The following is an 18981-nucleotide window of genomic DNA, read 5'->3' on the forward strand; positions in this document are numbered from 1 at the left end:
CAGACAGCACATGAGCAGGCCAGGGAGCAATGGCTGGCAGACAGTGGAGCGCAGCCTCCAGCCACGTCCTAGCTCAGACTCAAGCTTCCTCACCCACAGAACGGCTGAAGTGAAAATTCCCCAGGGCTGCCCTGAGGACTCATTGAGGCGTCACACTCTTGCCGTGTTGCCCACATTACCAGGTCCATGGAAAGCATCCAATAATTATCTAATTATTCACCTAGAATCAGGAAAAAGAAGTTCCTAAAAAACTCTGGGGACTTCCCCAGTGGTCTACTGGTTAAGTCTCCACGCTTCCAATACAGGAGGCACTGGTGTGATCCCTGGTCAAGAAACTAGATCCCATATGCCTCATGGCCAAAAAGAAACCAGAACAAAAAACCCTCTATTTTACCTTTCTCATGGCAACACTAACCCAGACTCCTTCCAGCCCACACTGGTCTGAGCAGCAGGAGTTCTGAGATGCTGCCATGGTCGGCGCTGCAGCACCTGCTCTGGGGAAGCAGGGCGCCGCTCTGAGCACCCTACCCCAGGATCCAGCCTTTACGGCTGCTGAAAGCCGCCAAGGAAGCTGGTGAAAGCCAGCCCATCCATCTCTGGGGCACTTCGGTCCCCTGTCTGTTCTACTCAGTATCCACTGGGATCCCTCAGACCATTCTTTACTTACTTGTTCATCTGAACCGCCAGAGGCAAAATACTCCCCCGTTCTTGAAAAGGCAACCGTGGTGGCTGGACCCTGTGAGAACAAACCAAGAAGAACAAACACCAATGGTCACTCTAGATCCTCAATGCACAGGAAGAAATCAGAATCTCATGAGTGACAGTGACAGCAGGACTCAGGGCTGAGCACCTCACCCAGCCCGTGTTCTCCCCAGCCTGGGGTGGAGGAACCGGCAGGTGCCAATGCATGAGCACGACCACTGAGGCTCTGTTCCCAGACACCACTGACAAAGGTGGGCCATGAGGTCAAGGCCAGGATGAGCGAGACGATCTGTGCTGACAGCCTTGCTGGGCCGACACCACTGTCCTCACTTTCCAAGGGGAAGCCAGAGGTCACAGAGATGCACTGGCTTATCCAGGCCCAGCACTGGGGCCAGAACTTGGTCCCTTTGACCAGACCATGCCCCACCTCGTGTCCCTCTAATGAGTACGTCACTTTCCTCATGCTGGGGCCCTGGGAGGAGACCTGACCCTCTGGCTTCTCAGATGCTGAAGGTCCTCACACCTGTCCAAAGGATGATGCCAGGCCTATGCCTGGCCGCGCCCTGAGGGCCAGTGAGCACATCCAGGCTTGGGGCAGGGGACATGATCTCCCGTAAAGAGCGAGGACTCTTCCTCAAACGCCTGCAACCCGCGGCAGAAAGACACACAGCAAGAGTCAGCTCAGCACACCACCGCAAACCATCGCTTCCTTCTGGCCAAACTTTAATGTGGTTCTACCTGGCATCCCCCAAGCAAAGCCAGATGAAGGAGGTTCTCTCCTAGAGGACGATGGTGCAGCCGCTGTCTACGGCGACCTCAGTTCCTCTAGAGCAGCACAGGGAGCAACAGGAACCCCTGCTGCCCGTGGGAGGGGCCCCTGTCAGTGGGGCCGACACAGCAGTGCTGTCCATACACCTATGGACAACAGGAACACTGGGAAGCACTTCCACTCAGTGCCAGAAAGACCAGACAGGTTGTAGGCTGGAAAGGGACCCGAGGTCATGGAGCAAGGGCAGCTTCAGCCTGCCCAGAAGAGAAGGCAGGTTAGACAGAGCTGCAGGAGAACGCACGTCTGCCTACGCCTCTGGAATCTACCCACAGCTCCTCTTCTCTGAGCTGCTCATAAAGGGGGGTGAAGAAGAAGTAGCATAAGCTGGCTAACGCCAAGTGCTCAGGCTGCCTGGAGCACTCCACTTGCCCTGACTCAGTTAATCCTCTGGCGCGGCCTGTATGTTTACCCTTCTGAAGGGTGACATGTCCAAGAGGGGAGGACAGGGCTGAGGTCAGGGATGAAGCCTCCAGCCGTGTCTCTCACTGCCTTCCTGTGCAGGTGGGGCCCCAGGGGCGGGGGTCACAGAACCCAGGAGTCCTGGACAGCCATCCATCAGGACAAAGCAGATCCACTCTCCCTGACGGGAAACCATGTCCACTTGCGTGGCTGAGAAAACACCAGCAGGAGCGGAGCACCACGGCTGCAGGCACAGGGTCTGGGCGCAGGGTGGGAGCAGGTCGTGTAGCGCCAGATAGCCTTCCAGGGGGACAGTCACCACAGGCTGACAGGACTTAAGGGGGGGCAATTTCAGGTGACAAGTTTACTTGAGTCTTAGACTCCTTACTGTCCCATACTTTCGATATCTTAGTGAGTATATAGCTACACTACATGAATACAAAGATAAAACGACAAAACTGTTTTCATTCTGAGGAAAAACAAAAAGGAAAGAGAAAAGGGAAGGAAAATAGTACACAGTGTATCAAAAAGCCGGGCTCTCTGCCTGCCCAGAGCTCACTGAGGAAGGGCGGGTTTCCAAGAAGTCACAGCAACTAAGGAACCAAACAAATACTCGTGGGTCAATCTCCCTTCCTGTTGTCACTCAACACCAGATGCCAGGCTGGGGACAAGATGCTGGAGGCCAAGCAGCAGCAGGACCACTGAAGAATGTGGCCAGCAGCCCAGTCTGGCAGGGGCATCAGGACCAGAGAGCAGGTGCTGGAAGTCCTCCAGGCAAGAACTAGAGCTATCCCCAGGGTCCAGGTCCCAGGAAATGCCAGGGAGGGTGCAAGCGACAAGGGTGCTCTGAGGACTCCCCCAGAGTGGAGGCCCACAGTCCGCCCCACCGGTGCCCATTTACCAAGAGGACGGCACGGCTCCTATGCCAGGCCCCTCGGTGTTCCTTCCACAAAGGCTCCTACCCTTCCACCCAGGGTGCACAAAACAGTCCGGGGCACTTGAAGCACAGCCCGAAGAACGGCTGTCCCTGGGCTCTGCTGTGGGCCAAAGTCATCATGGACTGCAGCGCAGATGCAAGCTCTCCACTGCTGATGATCCTCATGCCAAGCCTCGGGAGGTCTTTGGAGACCCAGACTACCCAAATCTTTCTTGGTTTGCAGTAAATTCATTTAAGGCTACAAATCTGCCTCTGCCTGCCACTGAGCACGCATCACCTTAGATCTCAGATCCCCAAAGCTTCCACTCCGTGGTATTTTCCTGTCCTTCATCCCAGTGTCCCGTTTCACTGGGACTCGCTGAAGCCCAGCAGTTACTGAGGAGCACACTCTGGTTTCCAAACCCTGGGGGCTGGGGAGTCTCTCCTAGCCCCGGCAGGGCCCGGTATGACGTGTGTTCTCTGAGACTGCCCTGCCTTAACGGTAACTGGCTCCTTTCAGTCAATTAGTCACTCCTGAAACACTCATCCACCGGCTCAGGGGAGGCATGTTGCCAGGCTGTTTCTTCGCCAAGGCAAGGCCCAGGGCCTCTCCAGTGCTTCCTGAGCAGTATTCTGAGCAGCAGCTCTCGCTGGGGCCCAAGCAGTGTGGATCCAACCTGTCTCCCAGTCACTGGGGGTGCCCATCTGGGGGCCAGGTCCACTGGCAGGGATGCTGCATAGGCTCAACCAGCTCCTTCCCCGCTCCCTCCCCGGATCTGGCCAGCTGGAGCCTTTTCTGAGACGATCACCGGGAGCACTGGACGCAGCCAGGCCCCCACCTCCCTTTCCCCACTGACCCAGCCTCAGGTGGCCCTCGAGCTGGACTCATACCCAGCCATTTCACTACACGCTGCCTCTGCCTGAACAACCTCTAGATCCGAGGGACCCACACTGGCTACTTCCTTCACACTCATACAGCAAAGCATCAACGGCAGGGGTGGGGAGGCAAAACAAAGGATACCATAGCGTTTAGATCCCACAGCTCTGATGACCCTCACCCCGCAGCCCCTGCAGCTTGTCCAGATCTCTCCGCTCTCCTCACCTTCCAGCCTGAGGCCCTGCACACCTGAACCCTGGCTATTGTGTCCACAACAGTTACAGTGGAAGGCCAGCCAGGCACCCCCATCACCACTACCAAGGGGTTTTGATGTTTTTCACTGGCTTCCAGCAAACACAACGGAATGTCACACCACATGCCCCACATCAGAGATAGAAGCATGGCCATGAAACACACACACAGAGATCAAGGAGGCCTCTGGCGTGGGTGCTTAACTCTAACCCCGGTGCTCAGACAGAGGCACCGTAACCCACCCCATCAGACTGTGTCTTCCACAAAACTCCGAAAGGGAGGCTCTATACTGGCTCACTCAACCTGCTGTGGCCTGGTGGATGTCCCTTTAGGGAGCCCCAAGGACAAGGAACAGCCCCCTAGCTCCTAGGCTGCTCCTGACCTCAGCCAAGGACACCTGTTCCCAGCCCTTAACCTGGGCTGCCAGCAGGGGACAGAAGATCAGGCTGAGCTCCTGGTAACTTCAGCTGGAGCACATGAACTATTCTCCTCCCTCTTACGTTCCCTCACCTCTTGCAGGAGGTGCCCAGCCATCGAAGCCAGAGCTAAGCCTCTCAAGCAGCAAAGCGAGTCCCCCAAATTAACCGACTACATAAGAAAGCTGCAGGGTGCAAAGAAACGAGGCAGGAGGGGCCTGTTCTGAGAATTTCCTTCCACCTGGGGCAGCCGGGGGGTGGCCCACATGCACAGGCACTCTGTCCTGCTGCTGTGGCTCCTCCTGGGAGGTGAGCCCCCCTTAATGCCACTTCCTCAGCTCCAGCCCAGGCCCCAGCAAGGCACAAGCTGCCAGGAGCATCAGCTGACCCATTCTCAGAGCCTGTGATTTCTCAGCAACTGAACTCAGCCCCTGGCACAGACAGACGTTGTCCCAGTTTGGGGTTCTAGGCCTTGGGTGATGGGTGCTCGCCCCACCGAGGGCCAGTTGTGGTGTGGGGAACCACGGGCCTGCTGCTCCCTGTGTGGTTTCATCACTCCACAGAGACACGAACTCCAACTGCACAGCCACAAGCACCAGATTTAACTCCCCACCCACGCCCCACCTACCATCCTCTCCCAAATAGCTCTGGGGACGAAAACCAAATGAGCATGGCTCGAGATTATGTTTCGGAAAATACAGAAAAATAAATCTGTATTTCTAGCACACTGTCCCACGTGTGCCACACAGAACTCTGCGGGGGGGCAAGGGGGAGGCCTTGCTCGGGGCAGTTGGTGGGAAAGCCCTCTCCACTGCAAAGTGAGGGGTGCGGTGGGATGAGGAGGCTGCCGTGCAGTGACAACCCCAAGTCTATACTGGCTCCAGCAAGAAGCAGGGACTCCCGTCCCTCGTGCCTAAGTGCCCCAGTCTAGGTGGATCCCCAAGGGCAAGACTTTCCAGAGCCTCAGAGAGGGCACTGTCCGCCACAGACAGCCTGGTGCCATCAGATACCAGGCTGTCCTCCAGGGGTCAGGCCCTGGAAGAGACCCAATTAAAGAAGGGCCATGCAAGTAGGCCTGGAGACCAAACAGCAGTAGGCCAAACCACTCAGGGCAGCTGCGGGACAAGGACTTTGGGTCAGGGAATCACTGCATCCCACCCTCTGGGGAATGGATTTTAGGAGCTGTGGACAAAAGTCAAGTCAGAGTGAGAGGACGTTATGGAGCGGATGAGAACAATGCTAAGCAAAAGAAGAAGCCAGACAAACCCTACAGAGATTCTGGGGGTGAATGGGAGGAGGGGAAATGGACACACCCCATCCCAGATGGGAAAGGGCTGATGGCCATGGCCCTGACCCACCCATCACAGGGGTTGTCATCAAAGCCCCCTACCATGAACTCAGTTTCCTAACAAACACTGTCCGCCCATGGTGCCAGGACCATGCCCATAACAGAAACTATGAACTGCCTGTTAAAGAGCTCTCACCTAGGGACTTCCCTAGTGGTCCAGTGGCTAAGACTTGAGCTCCCAATACAGGGGGCCTGGATTTGACTCCTGGTCAGCGAACTAGATCCCACACGCCACAACTAAAGATCCCAAGTGTCACAACTAAGACCCAGCACAGGAAAAGAAATAAATAAATATTTTAGAAAAAAGAGCTCTCACCTAGAACAGCATGGGGTCATTTTCCAAGAGTTGCACAGAGAAGGGACTGAGCCCTGTGAGGACCTACTGTGTCTGGCGCTGAGCAACACAGACATCCTCTCCCATTATGACAGGTACAGGCGTCATTCTTACAGAGGAGGAAAGGCTGGCAAAGGCAAGGTCTTGACCACTGTCAAAGGGTAAGAGATGGTGCCAGAATGGTTTGATCCCAACACCCAGGCCCTTTCCTCCCTTTTGTGGACCCCCAAAACTCATGCTTTTCTGGCTGAACAAGATGAGAGAGTGCCCAGCGTCTTTTCTAAACCAGAAACAGGTGGGTATAAGTGGTTCGTTCAGTCCTGGAAATACTGGGGTGATTCCTTAGAAAGCTGGGCATCAGACAAGACTGTGAACTTTCCCCAATAAAATATATCAGACATTTGGCCTCAATCAAAGCAGCTGGCAAAGGTGACCATGAGGGCTCCTTTCCACCAGATCACTGAGAGAGAAATCGTCCCAGTATCCCCAGGGGAGAAGGCGGAGGAAGGAGGACAGTGCCCCATCCCCAGGTTGGCAGAGCCTCTCCACTCTGTCCACTCTCCACCTCAATGGCAGGCTCACGTGGAGGCAGAGGGCTACCCCACCTCTCAGCCCCAAAAGGCTCCTCGGCCCATCCCACACCCCTGCCCTGGCAAAGGGCACTGTCTGCTCAGCTGGAGTTTGCAGACCTAACGCCCTCAAGCAGCAACAGCAGCAGGGTTATTGAAAGGCCAGGGCCCACTCGGGCTGGAGCCAGCAATGGGCCTGCCCAGCTCTCTGGCCTGTTGCCCAAATCACTTGCAGATACTTACCCCAAAGAAGTCTCTCAAGAGCCACACGAGCCTCAGTAGCAGCCAAGGAGTCATTTCAGGGGTACAGCATGTGTAATGCCAGCTTCCATGAGGCAGGAGCCTCGCTCAGTCACCAGTCGCACCCCCTGAATGGCCCTTTATGGCTCAGAATCCCAAAGCTGGGACTGCAGGGAGAAAGCCCCAGAATCCTTTAGGCTCACAACAAACTAGTAACTCGTGTCCGCCCGCAAACCCACAAGTCAGCCGGCCCCTCAGGAGCCAATGGAAGTGTGGCCAGTCACACACCAGAGAACCACCAAACTGCCAGCAGGGTCAGACCCCTGGGGCACCAGCTGCCCTTGGTGCTGCATGCGGGCCCACCCAAGAGACCCAGACCACCTCAGGTGATCCCGATCTTAGCTTTGCACTTCGCATGTGGCCGTCCTGGTGCTCCTGTGCCTTCAGGAGACAGCAGATTTCTGGCCTCAACCCAGGGCAAGAGAGCTTCTGCCCAACAGCTCTGCCTCCTCGACTCTTCCTTCTCCACTCTGACCCTTCCTCGCTCTTCCCGCATTAGAGGTGGTTCAGGCCAGCCCTCTCACAGGACACAGAGACACTTCCTTGGCACACACAGAGCCCCTTCTCTTGGTCAGGGTCTAGTTCACCCCAGCACCAGTCCCCTGCGGCTGACTCCTCTCAGCTGGCCTCTGACCCCCGGCCTGCACTGTACCTTCTCACAGGTGTGGAACTGGAAGCCCAAGGGGGTTGTTGCTCCATGGAGCAGAATAACTCAACAGCCCTCCCTCTAAAGCTCCCTCAGGGCTCTGCCTGAAGGCGATCACAAGGAAGCCCTCAAGTCCAAACCAAAGCTTCAAGGGGATCCCTCTCCCACTGACCAGAACGCTGTCATCCAACAGGCAGGCTGGACAAGAAGCCATGAGGCCTGCTGGCCTCCTACACAGACCAGTGATCTATTACTAAGAACAAGAGTGAGATTACAACTCAACTTGTAACAGTCATACACATGGGCTCAGCGGGTGTGTTGGAAACTGTAGATATGGTTAATTGTCCCCGTTCGACAACCCTAAGCTGCCTAGACCATATTCTGGGCCTCGGTTCCCCCACCAGGACTCAAAGGTGCTTTCAAATCTGCCAACTACTCCATGGGACAGAATCCCTGGGCATCTGGGGCCACTAGGGAGCCACGGGGCTGCTCAGCCACAGGCTTTAGGAAGTGGCCAGTGACAGCTGTGCTGGGTGAGGCCCTCAGTCACCTCCCGGAACAGAATGTGGAAGCTCAAGTCACCAAGGAGCTCAGCTGCGCATCTTACTGGAAGGACAGGGCCAGGGACACTTCATGAGGGGGGGAGCCTAAGACCAGACGCTGCACAGAGCATGCAGGCAGAGCTGCACTCCTCAGCCACGGTACAGGCCCTCTCCCGGGGCTGGGCCAGGGCGATACACTCTCCAAAGGGGCAACACAGGTGTCCCAGACTGCTCCAGGGTGGAACCACTCTGGACGGACAGCACGCACAGACCCTCACAGGTCAGGGACGTTTACGGAGCACACTGGCTCCCAGTGACAACACAGGTCCAACCTCCACAGATCTGTCCCCTCCGGGAGAGAAAAGCCACTCTTGCTCCCAGCCCAGATGTCCACCTGCTCTAGGTATTCAGGTTGGTTGGTGGACTGTTTTTATCAACTGCCCCAATCAAGGCTGCTCAACCGCACTATCCTTTCTAAGGAAGGCACCCTTAGCTGACTGTGAATCACCCCAAACCCAGGCCCCTAAGGCCCGCAGCACACCAATGCTAAGTGTCTGTATTTGACAGGGATTTTCAAGGGTCAGAACAGAGACAAATGTGAGTGTCCCATATGTGAGCCTCACACTTCAAAGTCCCACTTTGATCATCTGAGCAGCACTTTGGGGGAGAAGCCCACCCTGTGTCACCTAACCCTCCAAGTACCACCCAAGACTCAACCTGCCTCTCCTTGTTCCCTAATGCATCTCATGCCACCTCAACTCTGCTGCTGGCCACAGTGAGTCCCCTGCTTGCCAGGCATGAGCCCCAGGGGATGGGACCACCGCATCCATTTCATACCCATGATGCCCAGCCCAGCAAGCCAGGGAGCGGATGACAAATGGACAAGCAGACAGCAAGATGAATAGGGGTGAGCTTGCTTCTCTTTCTTCCCCTTTCCTCTGGGCACTGCAAGCTTGGTGCCCTGAGGAAGACCTGATTCCTGGAGCCATTTCCCATTCTCCACACTCCAAAACTATCAGCTGTCCTCAGCCTAGCTCCCACATTCCAGGTTCAACAGCAGACAGGCAACCACGTGATTTATCATGGCCCCTGTCTTGCTTCTCTGGGAGAACAACATCCACAGGCTTCTATGCTCTGACGCTGGGCCTGAGCTAAGGAATGCCCCTGTAGATGCTGCATTCAAGGCTTCTCAGGCTCAGAGGCGAGTCAGCGGTCTAAAGAGCACTCACAAGAAAAAGCAAAGAACGGGGTGATCACCTGGTGTGCACCTGTCTGCACGGTATTTCCGTGCATGGCTTTTCCTTCATCATCGGAACACAAGAGGCAGCAGCCTTCACGTGGTTTTCAAATGCCCTCCTGTTATAAGAGCCAAAACTCGTTACGCATGAATCTAAGTAATCAAATTGCCACAGGGATAACCAAGTGATTCGCCCACAGGCTGACAACAAGAGCAGCAGTCACCTCAGCCCAGTGGCCACACATGACACCTAGATGTGTCAATATTAGGGGAACAGGTCCACACTCCTGCACACCAGACATGTCTCTGACAGACAAGGGGTCACCACAGCTGACGGCAAGTGGCCTCCACGTCCCAGGGAAGCAAAAGAAAAGGCCTATGCCCCCACAAGACCCAGCCAAGGCCCTATACACCCCAATTCAGGTGGCAATGGGATCCAGAGGGCCCTCAGGTAGACAGCTCAACCCAGCTGCTGGCTCAAGAGGCATAAGCACCCCAGAGCCTCCCTCAGCCCTCGAGAGCGACCCCACTCTCCATCCTGCCTGCGCCTGCTCACAAATAGAGAAGTGGACAAACGGAAATGCTCTGGTCTCTGTCCCAGCAGGAAACACTCTGCTGACCACTCTGCTCAGCAGGAGACACTCAGCCGCACCCAGGGTGCTGCAGGGCAGAGCCTTAGGCAGCCCGCCTCCCACAGCCCGCCCACCAGGGCCAGTGCTCAGTCACTGCCCCACAGGGAGCCAAAGCACGGATGTGTTGCTAAAAGCGGCTCAGAGAGAAGGCCCCTCTCCTAGATTCAACTCCGGGAATTCCTCAGCAAATGTGTGGGAAGATTTCCCTCCTTCATGCCCACCTCCGCGAGGCACCTGTTGTTTTTGCCTCCAAAGGGCTCCAGGAGGCTTCATGGCTGTTCACGGAATGGGTCCCAGGGCTCTTCTCAACCACACCACCAATGGAGGCTGGAGGTCACTTGGGACAGACTCCATTCAGCCCCTAGAGAAACCCTGCCGACCATGTCCAGGAGCCTCTCTCCCCACCCACATCTGACTGAACCCCTGTGCTCCCTCCTCAGCTGCTGCCCCAGGCCCAGCGCTTCTGCAGAGGTCACAGCTCTTGTGGGTAGGAAACCTGTTTCTGCAGCTCACCCCACTGCCCAGGCTGTGGGGGGATGCAAAACACTGCCCCCCCATCAGGCGTCAAGGGAAGGGTCACTTTGAGGCGGCACCTTCACCCCACGCCACGCCACCCCGCCCAGGCTGACGCCCTCACCTGATGGCCATGGAGTGTGTAGAGCAGCCGGCCCTCCATGAGGTCCAGGATCTTCAGGGTTGAGTCGCTGGAGGCTGTGACCAGGTAGTTCCCCGACGGGTGGAAGGAGAGGGCGTTCACTGCCGCGCTGTGCACTGGGGGAAGGACAGCAGTCAGGCGCAGGCCAGGAGGCCTGTGAAGCCAGAAGACAGCAGGACCAAGGCTTGCACGGGGCTAGGCCAGGGCAGCCAGCACCCCGAGCTGCTGTGAGGAGCCTCCCAAGGACTTTCCAGGAGGGCAGCACGAGCAAAGGGCAGGAGGAGACCCACCCAGAGGGCAGGCCGCGGGAGACGCAGGGCAGGTGGGAGCACGTGGGGCAAGGCCAGGGGATCGAGCCATCCCTCCGCCTCTCCCTCCTCACCAAGCTGTCAAGCTAGAGACGAACAGAGTGCCTGAACATAACCCTCACTCTGCCTCACATGCTGCCACCTCAGGGAAACCAAATGGAAAAGAAAACCCCTGAAATGCCACTACGACGCCCCTGCCCTGGGGGAAAGAATGTGAGCGGGATGGGTGAGAAGAGAGTGCAAAAAAGCTCTCGGGAGCCAGTCAGGCTGGGGTTCTGATCCCAGGCTCCCGACTGGCCCACCCTGACACACTGAGCTTGTCTCTCCTTCTGCGGCACAGCACCCACCTTAGCGTGCTGTGGGGATACTACCAGCTGATGCCTGGGAGGCGTCTGTGCAGAGTGAGCCCTGATGCCCCTCTCCACCACCCCAGGCATCCGACGCTACTCCAGGTCCTGCCACTCAACCCCCTTAACAGCTCAAGCCCCTCCATGACTCTTCCCCAGTGCTCTAGCCCAAGCCCCACCATCCACGCTGGTGTCCCTCACTCTCCAAGATCTGACCCCTAGCCCTGTAGGTTCCCTAGCTGGGGGACCTTCCTACCCCTTGTTCCCCTTGGGCCGGGAAGACCCTGACTGGCCTCTTTCCCTGACCCTGCAGCTCAATGTTCAGTTAACGCCCCAGGGAAGCCTCCCCTGACCTCACCATCAGGGTCTTGTTTTGGCCTCCTGAAGCACCATGAGCCTCTTCAAAGCAAGGGTTTTGCATTTATGTGCAGTTAATTCATTCCCCACTGGGTCCCCTAGAGACCACATGCTCCACTAGGCAAGGGCTGTGTTGGGTCCCTGGCTCCCGGTTCAAGGCCTGACACTGAACGGGTCTCAAAAAGCAGTTGGTGAGTGGGACCCAGACAGGACACACGGGGATGGGCAGTTCGAGGACCAGCCAGCCACATCACAGCTTCTTAGAGCAGCTGCTGAGGAAGACCTGGTACCTTCATACCCACTACTACTGGCCAGAGGGCGGGTGGTGGGGTAGGGTGGCAATCAGTGGGACTACAGTAACCATGAACCCACCAAGTCAGAACAGCCATAAATATAAAGGCAAATTCTAAAGCCAACCCCTCATCCTGGCACGTGAGCGTGCAGGAGCCACTGCTGGGCCAATAAACACCCCCACCACGAACTAGTCTCCACAGAGCCGACAGAGGTGCACGGAGCCCCTCAAACTCCAGTCTGGCCAACATGCAGACGCCGGGGACTGTGGATTCACGGTCCTGGCACACTTAGGGGAGACAGCCAGGACTTTACGTAACACGATATTCAGGTCTGAACACTCTCGGCACCAGGAACTCCAAGAGATGGCCTGGAGTGGGGCTGCCGGGATCCCCAGAGTCAGCTCCTGGAGCCACAGCCCAGAGCCCCCACAGCCCAACACACTCCTATACCAGGGCCAAGGGAAAGGGGGCAGCACCCTCAGTGCTTACCAAAAACAGGGGCATAGAGAGCAGAGAAAAAAAGTCACAGCAACCCCAGCTGAACTGAACAGGCACCAGCCGCACACAGCAACAGAAAGAACATAAATAGCGCAGAGTGTGACCAAGACTCCCCACGTGTGGGGGGAGCACCCACGTGTGCAGACCCAGAAGCAGCGTGGACTGAAGCTCCTGACACAAAGCAGGATTCTCTCTGAGGAGCACAGGAATAGGGGGGCCTCTAATTCATCTACATACTTCCAGAATATATTTTTTCAGCATTAGACTATAGTTACTATGATAACACAATTGAGTGGATGTTTAAAAAGTAAATCCTTCCTTCACCCTGAGTGTCAAGTCTGGGGAGCAGGAGACAGGGTCCTGCAGGCTCTTCAGGCTGTGTGTCTCTAGGCTGTGAGCCTGCTCCTGAGGGGCCGTGCCCGCCAGAAGGCAGCTTCACACTCGTGGTGAAGTTGGGGGTGGGGGGGTTGGGGGGGTGGGGGTTGAGGGAGGCAAACACAGCAAGATCCCCTGCGCCCTCAGCCCCACAGCAGACAGCGTGGAGAGTCAGCTGCGCACCGCGCCACCCCCCCAACCTCACCACTCCCCCATCTCCTCTTGGGCCTCCTCAAAATGCTGCTCCTGGCACTTCTGCCTCCCTGAGCCTGGAGAAGGGCACACTATTCTTGTTTCTGCAGCCCCTGGCAGCCTGCGCTGGCATGAGTGCCACCCCCGCCCCAACCTGAGACAAAGTTGGGAGAGCCAGCAGCAGGATCGAGCAGGGAAGCAAGCTCAGGGAGCACAGGGCTTGTCCAGCACCAGCCAGGGGCAGGGCGTGGCTACCACGCCAGGGCCTCCTACCTGGTCAAGCCCACCCAAGGGAGGGAACTACCCCTCCTCCCTGAGGAAGGGTGCCCAAAGCCCGGCTCCACGATAAATGACAGGAGTAGCAAAGGCCTCTTGGCTGGGGTAGAAATACCTGGAACCGTTGACTCCAGAAGAGGGCTCAGCCCGGCAAGCCAGGCTTTTGGAGATGTGCCAGACCCCACAACCAACTGCCTTTCCCCACTCGCTCAGCTGCCTCATCCCCTAGCCCTGTCAGCCTGGGGCAGCTTCTCCAGCTCTGCAGAGGGTGGGACTGTGCCAGGGAGGCCTCATAAGAATTAGCCCTGAATGACAGTCCCCCTGGACGATGGAGGCCCAGCTGCCCCACGAAGGGGTGAGCCTCCTGTCACAAAACCCTGAGCAGTGATGGCCCACAAACAATCCACTTTTCACCAAGCCTGAAGCTGCAGGCCCTCTGCCTGGCTCCATGGCAGACATGAGTGACGGCTGATGGGAGGCTGCCAACCGGGCACAGCTGTGTGCTACACCCCACCCCCACCGCTACCCCAGAGAAGGGATGCCAACTCAGGGTCAGAGATGTACCAGCTCGAGGTCCTACAAGTCACCAGGGTGCCAGGGAGGGGGCCTGAGGTCACTGCAGACCCTGCCCCCAGTAGTGGAACAGGTCACAGCTACGGCTTAAGGAGACATCTGGGTATTCCCAACCTGCCTGCACAGCTCTTCCTGCTGAATCCTCAGCAAACCTGCCCCCCTGCCCAATGGGCTCCAAACTGGCCAAGGGACCCAGGTGCCCAAGCAGCAGGTCCCTTCCAGGACAGGCCACACCAGTGCCGAGCCGCACCACATTCCCCACCCCACCACAAGGAGCTTGGCACCAACCACCCAGGGTGGCTCTCACAACACAACTGGCATCACAGGTGACACAGAGGCTGTGGGCTTACAAGAGCTGTGGGCTCACACGATGAAGGTGCTCTGACAGCAGCAAAGGACGCTCCAAACACTGCTCTGCAGGAACGCTGTGTGAACGCTGGCTCAGGGAAGGCGGGGGAGAGGCAGCGTGTTGGCCAGATCAGGTGGGACAGTACCTGGCCTCATGAGCAACCCTTTCAGTCTCCAAAACCCAAAAAGGGTGCAGACCTGCCCTGCTGGCTACACAGCAGCTTTAAAACCTTCCTTGACCATGTCTGGGGTAGGGCGGGGCATCCAGGGGGTTGCTAAGGACCAATGTACAGAGAAGCTGGGACTCTGAGCTCTAACTGGAACTTCTGGAGAGAGCCATGTCCTCTCAGAGGCCTTGGGCAAATAAATGACTGGAATCAACACAGTGTGAGGAACCCGCAGCTTCTTCGCTGCATGACCCAGGCAAGCCTCAAACATCCCATCTGTGAAATGGGGAGCAGCCCTGCCCTGCTGACCACCCAGGCCTGTCCCTGGATATCGAACACACACGTGCCTGGAAAGCACAAGGCACATGAAGGGATCTGGGACAAGGCTGCTCAGATGTCTGAACAGTCTTAGTGTGGGCTCCGAGCATATGGCACCTAAGCCATCTCCGTGGGGACTGGCACTCTCGGGGCTCCAGCGCCCCACCAACTCCTTGCTGAATTGGGAAATCAGAACTGCTCCCTGCAGTGACAGGCCAGAGCAAGACACTCCTCGCCTGAGACAAAGGGTGCCAGCCACCTGCTGTTGCCCAAAGTGATTCTAACACGCCAACAGGGGACGGGAAGTACCCTCCACAGAGCAGGATTTTGGTGGGTGGCCACAGGCGGCCTGGACTCGCTGGCCACACACTGCAGTATCACGAACCAATTTCTCAGAAAAGCACAACAGCCTTATGCACTCAAACCCCAATCAGGGGAGACACTGGACGCCACTGGCCTTAAAAACTTTCCCTGGGTGTCTTAAGGGGTCAGAAAACAACTTCGGGGCCTGCTGCCAAGGGACTGGGAGCCCTTCTTGGGGATTCAGCCTCCCAGGGATCCCCCTGCCTCTTGTGGTGGGGAGACAACTGCTACTCAGGAGCTAGAAACATCTCTCAGGTCGAAGGTGCTGCCACAGCACTCCCTAGGGGAGCGGCTGGACCTGAGCAGACCTGACCAGGTCCCTACCAGTAAAGAGGGTGAGGGGTGGACCCCCTACCAGTGAGCTCAGGCCTGCGAGGTTTCCTTGAGCCCTGGAGGCTGAGCCCAGAGGGAATCCAGCTGTTTGTGGGGTGCTCCAGGCCCCCGAAGTCTCTGGTCCCTAAGCGGGGGTGGTGCTTAGGAATCGAATGCTTCAGGCTTGCTGAGTGGCTGTCATGAGAGGAAAGGACAGCTGTACTAACAGACTGAAATTCCTCTGCGGAGCCCGTCAGCCTCATGCACCTCAGGTCCCCTCAGCACTCGACCTCTGATGCCACCTGAGTCCACCCACCGCCCCCCAGCCCTGCCAATCATGGACCTCCCACTCCCACCCGCTGCCAAGCCTGCTCCCTCAAGAACCCGAGGCACCTCTCCCCAGCACCCTCCACTCTTCTCCACTGTTGTGGGTCACCACACCCTGACCACCCTCTTCAGGATACCCCACTTTCCTCCACTCCCCCGGCTCCGCTCTCCTCAGCCCTCCACTTCGAGGAGACCAGGCTCCCAGCCGTCCCTCTGGATGCCTTGTGGATCTTTTTCTTCCAAGCTCAGGGATGCAGGACGTGTCCTCAGCCCTTCTCACACCCCAGATCCGGGCTCAGCTGGCCCCTCCACTCCACAGCATCAGCTTTGCCTAGATCCAGTCTCCAGAACCTATCCTCTGGGCCTGAGCCCTGCCTCACTCTCATGTCTAGCCTTCACCCAACATCGGGCATGGACAGCCCGCCCACCAGGCACATGGCTTCCTACTCAAGCAGGCTCTCAGCACGCTATCCTCTCAGATGCCTGTCACCTCTTCACCCCATCCCAGCACGTCCAGCCAGGACATGGGCTACAGCATGGCATTCCAGGCCCTCCCCTGCGGGTACCTGTTGCTATACCTCGTCCACACCAGGCACCCGACCCATCAGAGGTGTGCCTGGACTCTCCCAGGGTCACCTGGGGATTTTCCCCATCAGTATGAAGATTTATGTGGTAAAACCACATATCCAGTACTAGACTGTAATCCTCATTTGGATTCTCCCATCAGATCCTCACAAATCCCATCAGGCAGGTTACCACCACCTCTGCACAGACAGGAAGCAGAGTCCAGGCACTCCTCTGCCTCATCACCTCCCTGCCCATCTCTCCCTGTCCAAGGCCCCCTGACCTCACACTCAGAGACAGCATTCCCACCCAGCACCACTCTGCTCCTCCTACCTGCCCCCATCAGTGTGCTGGTATACCCAGTTTGCAACTTGGGCCTGGCCCAAAGCAGGAGAAAGGCCTCTAAGGCTGAAGGAGAGGAGAGGCATGGTCTCCAAGGAGAGGGCAGACCCCGCTGGGGCTCTGATCTAGAAGCCACTGTCTGAAACAGCCATCAGTGACAAACTCCAGGGTTTCCTGTTGAAGCAAGAATCATTCTTGTGGCTGGCCCCTGCCACCTGGTGGTGGTGTGCAGTACTGCAGGCCTGGGCCAGCCAGGCCAGCCTTGCAAGGAAACCAGACCTCAGGACTCCAGGACAGACTCAGCAGCAGCAGCATCACCATCACTGTCACCAACACTGCACCAACGCAACATAGAGAGGCACTCTCTAAGCTCCTGTCATGGATCAACTCATTACACAAACACCACCTATGAAACACGTCTCATCATCGTCCCAGGGGTACACAGGAGTCAAGTAACCTGCCCAAACTCACCCAGCTATCTCCATCATGTGCTTTTCAAGACCAGGACCCATTCTCCCTTCTTGGAAGGTCTGTTCCTTTAGTCACCCCAAGAAAATGCCAGCCTCAAACATCTAAGACTCGGAACAGCTTGTTGGGGGTGCAAGGAGAGAACTCTGAACCCCACACCCCATAACTTTGTACAGGTATGTCCTTCTCCACTTACTCCTTGGAAGGAAAGTTATGACCAACCTAGACAGCCTATTAAAAAGCAGAGACATTACTTTGTCAACAAAGGTCCATCTAGTCAAGGCTACGGTTTTTCCAGTGGTCATGTATGGATGTGAGAGTTGGACTATAAAGAAAGCTGAGCGCCAAAGAATTGATGCTTTTGAACTGTGGTATTGGAGAAGACTCTTGAGAGTCCCTTGGACTGCAAGGAGATCCAACCAGTCCATCCTAAAGGAGCTCAGTCCTGGGTATTCATTGTAAGGACTAATGCTGAAGCTGAAACTCCAATACTTTGGCCACCTGATGGGAAGAACTGACTCATTTGAAAAGACCCTGTTGCTGGGAAAGATTGAGGGCAGGAGGAGAAGTGGACGACAGAGGATGAGATGGCTGGATGGCATCACCTACTCAATGGACATGAGTTTGGGTAAACTCTGGGAGTCGGTGATGGACAGGGAGGCCTGGCGTGCTGCAGTTCAAGGAGTTGCAAAGATCGGACACGACTGAGCGACTGAACTGAACTGTCCTTCCCATTTTCGGGTGTGAATTTTGTAAGTAAGCCCATGAACTTGAAACTTAGTCCCAAATTCACAACCACAGTTCTTCAAACTACTCCAGCTCTGACTCCCCCTGGTTTCGCCCCAAACCCCCAGGTCTGTCTACCCATTCAGCCTCCGACAGAACTCTCAACGCCTCCTGTGGTACCTCACCAGCTCCCTTTCTGGGTCTGTATCCCCACAGCTGTGGTGAATCACAGTTCTGTCCAGTCACACCTGCCCTGAGGCCAGTTCCATACCCTAGTAGCTTCAGATATTTCATCTTGAGCTCACACAAGTCTGACCCCACCCCCATCTCCCTCCTGGAGCCTGACAGCAGCCCATATTGACAGCCCACCACCCTGCCTTCCAAGGGCTACAATTAAATTAGGAGACACAGCACCAGGGCTGTGTTTGCCAGCCTGGCCCCTAACAAATGGACCCTCCAAACAGCTCCTGGCTCCACATTTGTGGAGAACACCATGGAACCAGAGGTGGCCAAGGTCCCACCAACACAGACCTCTTTTGACAAACCTCTCCCCTTCATCACCTCCAGGGCTATCAGCTTGGCCCCAGAGCACAGAGCGTCCATTACAGGGGGAGGCAGGTGGCATGTGCAGCCCCTGAGAAGTGCCCCTCACGAGGTGCCCTGACCAGAGCCCTCATTTGGCCCGCAGTGTGCGTGAGGCTCTGCCACTTCACAAATGGCCACCAGAGGGCTGGTGGATGCCAGGTGGCAACCCCTTCCATCCCCTAGCCAAGTTTCCAGACAGCCACGCCATAGACGACCCACCCCTGGAGATCCCAACAGACCCAGGACTCCCCACAGCTAGCCAGGGCTGTCCTCAGGCCCAGTTCAGCCCCGCAGCCATGAGCTGGACACCTGGCACAGCACAGTCCCGCATCAGCCCCTCGGGGACACTCACACTGATAGTGCTGTAAGAGCCGGTGAGTCCGCACGTCCCACACCTTCACCGTGTTGTCCATGCCGGCAGCAGCGATGCACGTGCCACTGGGGTGGAAGTCCACGTAGGTGACAAAGCTGGAAAGAGGGGGCCACCGAGTGCTGTAGGAGGCCTGACTCAGACCCCAGAACGCCCAGCGCCTCCCCGTGCCCACACATCTGCTCATGCTGCTCCCCTCGGCGCAGAACACCTCCCTG

General features: G+C 56.9%; 1 protein-coding gene across 5 annotated transcripts in view; it reads right to left on the reverse strand.

The window, feature by feature from the left end:
* The window catches only part of POC1A (POC1 centriolar protein A), a 101122-nt gene that overhangs the window by 43156 nt on the left and 38985 nt on the right, over positions 1-18981 (reverse strand). For all 5 annotated transcript variants that reach the window (XM_027523014.1, XM_027523013.1, XM_027523012.1 and 2 more), the window contains 3 exons: positions 18746-18861; positions 10637-10770; positions 668-736 (listed from right to left, as the gene is read on the reverse strand). In XM_027523014.1, coding sequence (XP_027378815.1) covers positions 668-736; positions 10637-10770; positions 18746-18861 — 319 coding nt within the window. The remainder of the gene's footprint in view (positions 1-667; positions 737-10636; positions 10771-18745; positions 18862-18981) is intronic.

The sequence above is a fragment of the Bos indicus x Bos taurus genome, chromosome 22 (genome assembly GCF_003369695.1).
Source record: "Bos indicus x Bos taurus breed Angus x Brahman F1 hybrid chromosome 22, Bos_hybrid_MaternalHap_v2.0, whole genome shotgun sequence".
Taxonomy (NCBI): Eukaryota; Metazoa; Chordata; class Mammalia; order Artiodactyla; family Bovidae; genus Bos; species Bos indicus x Bos taurus.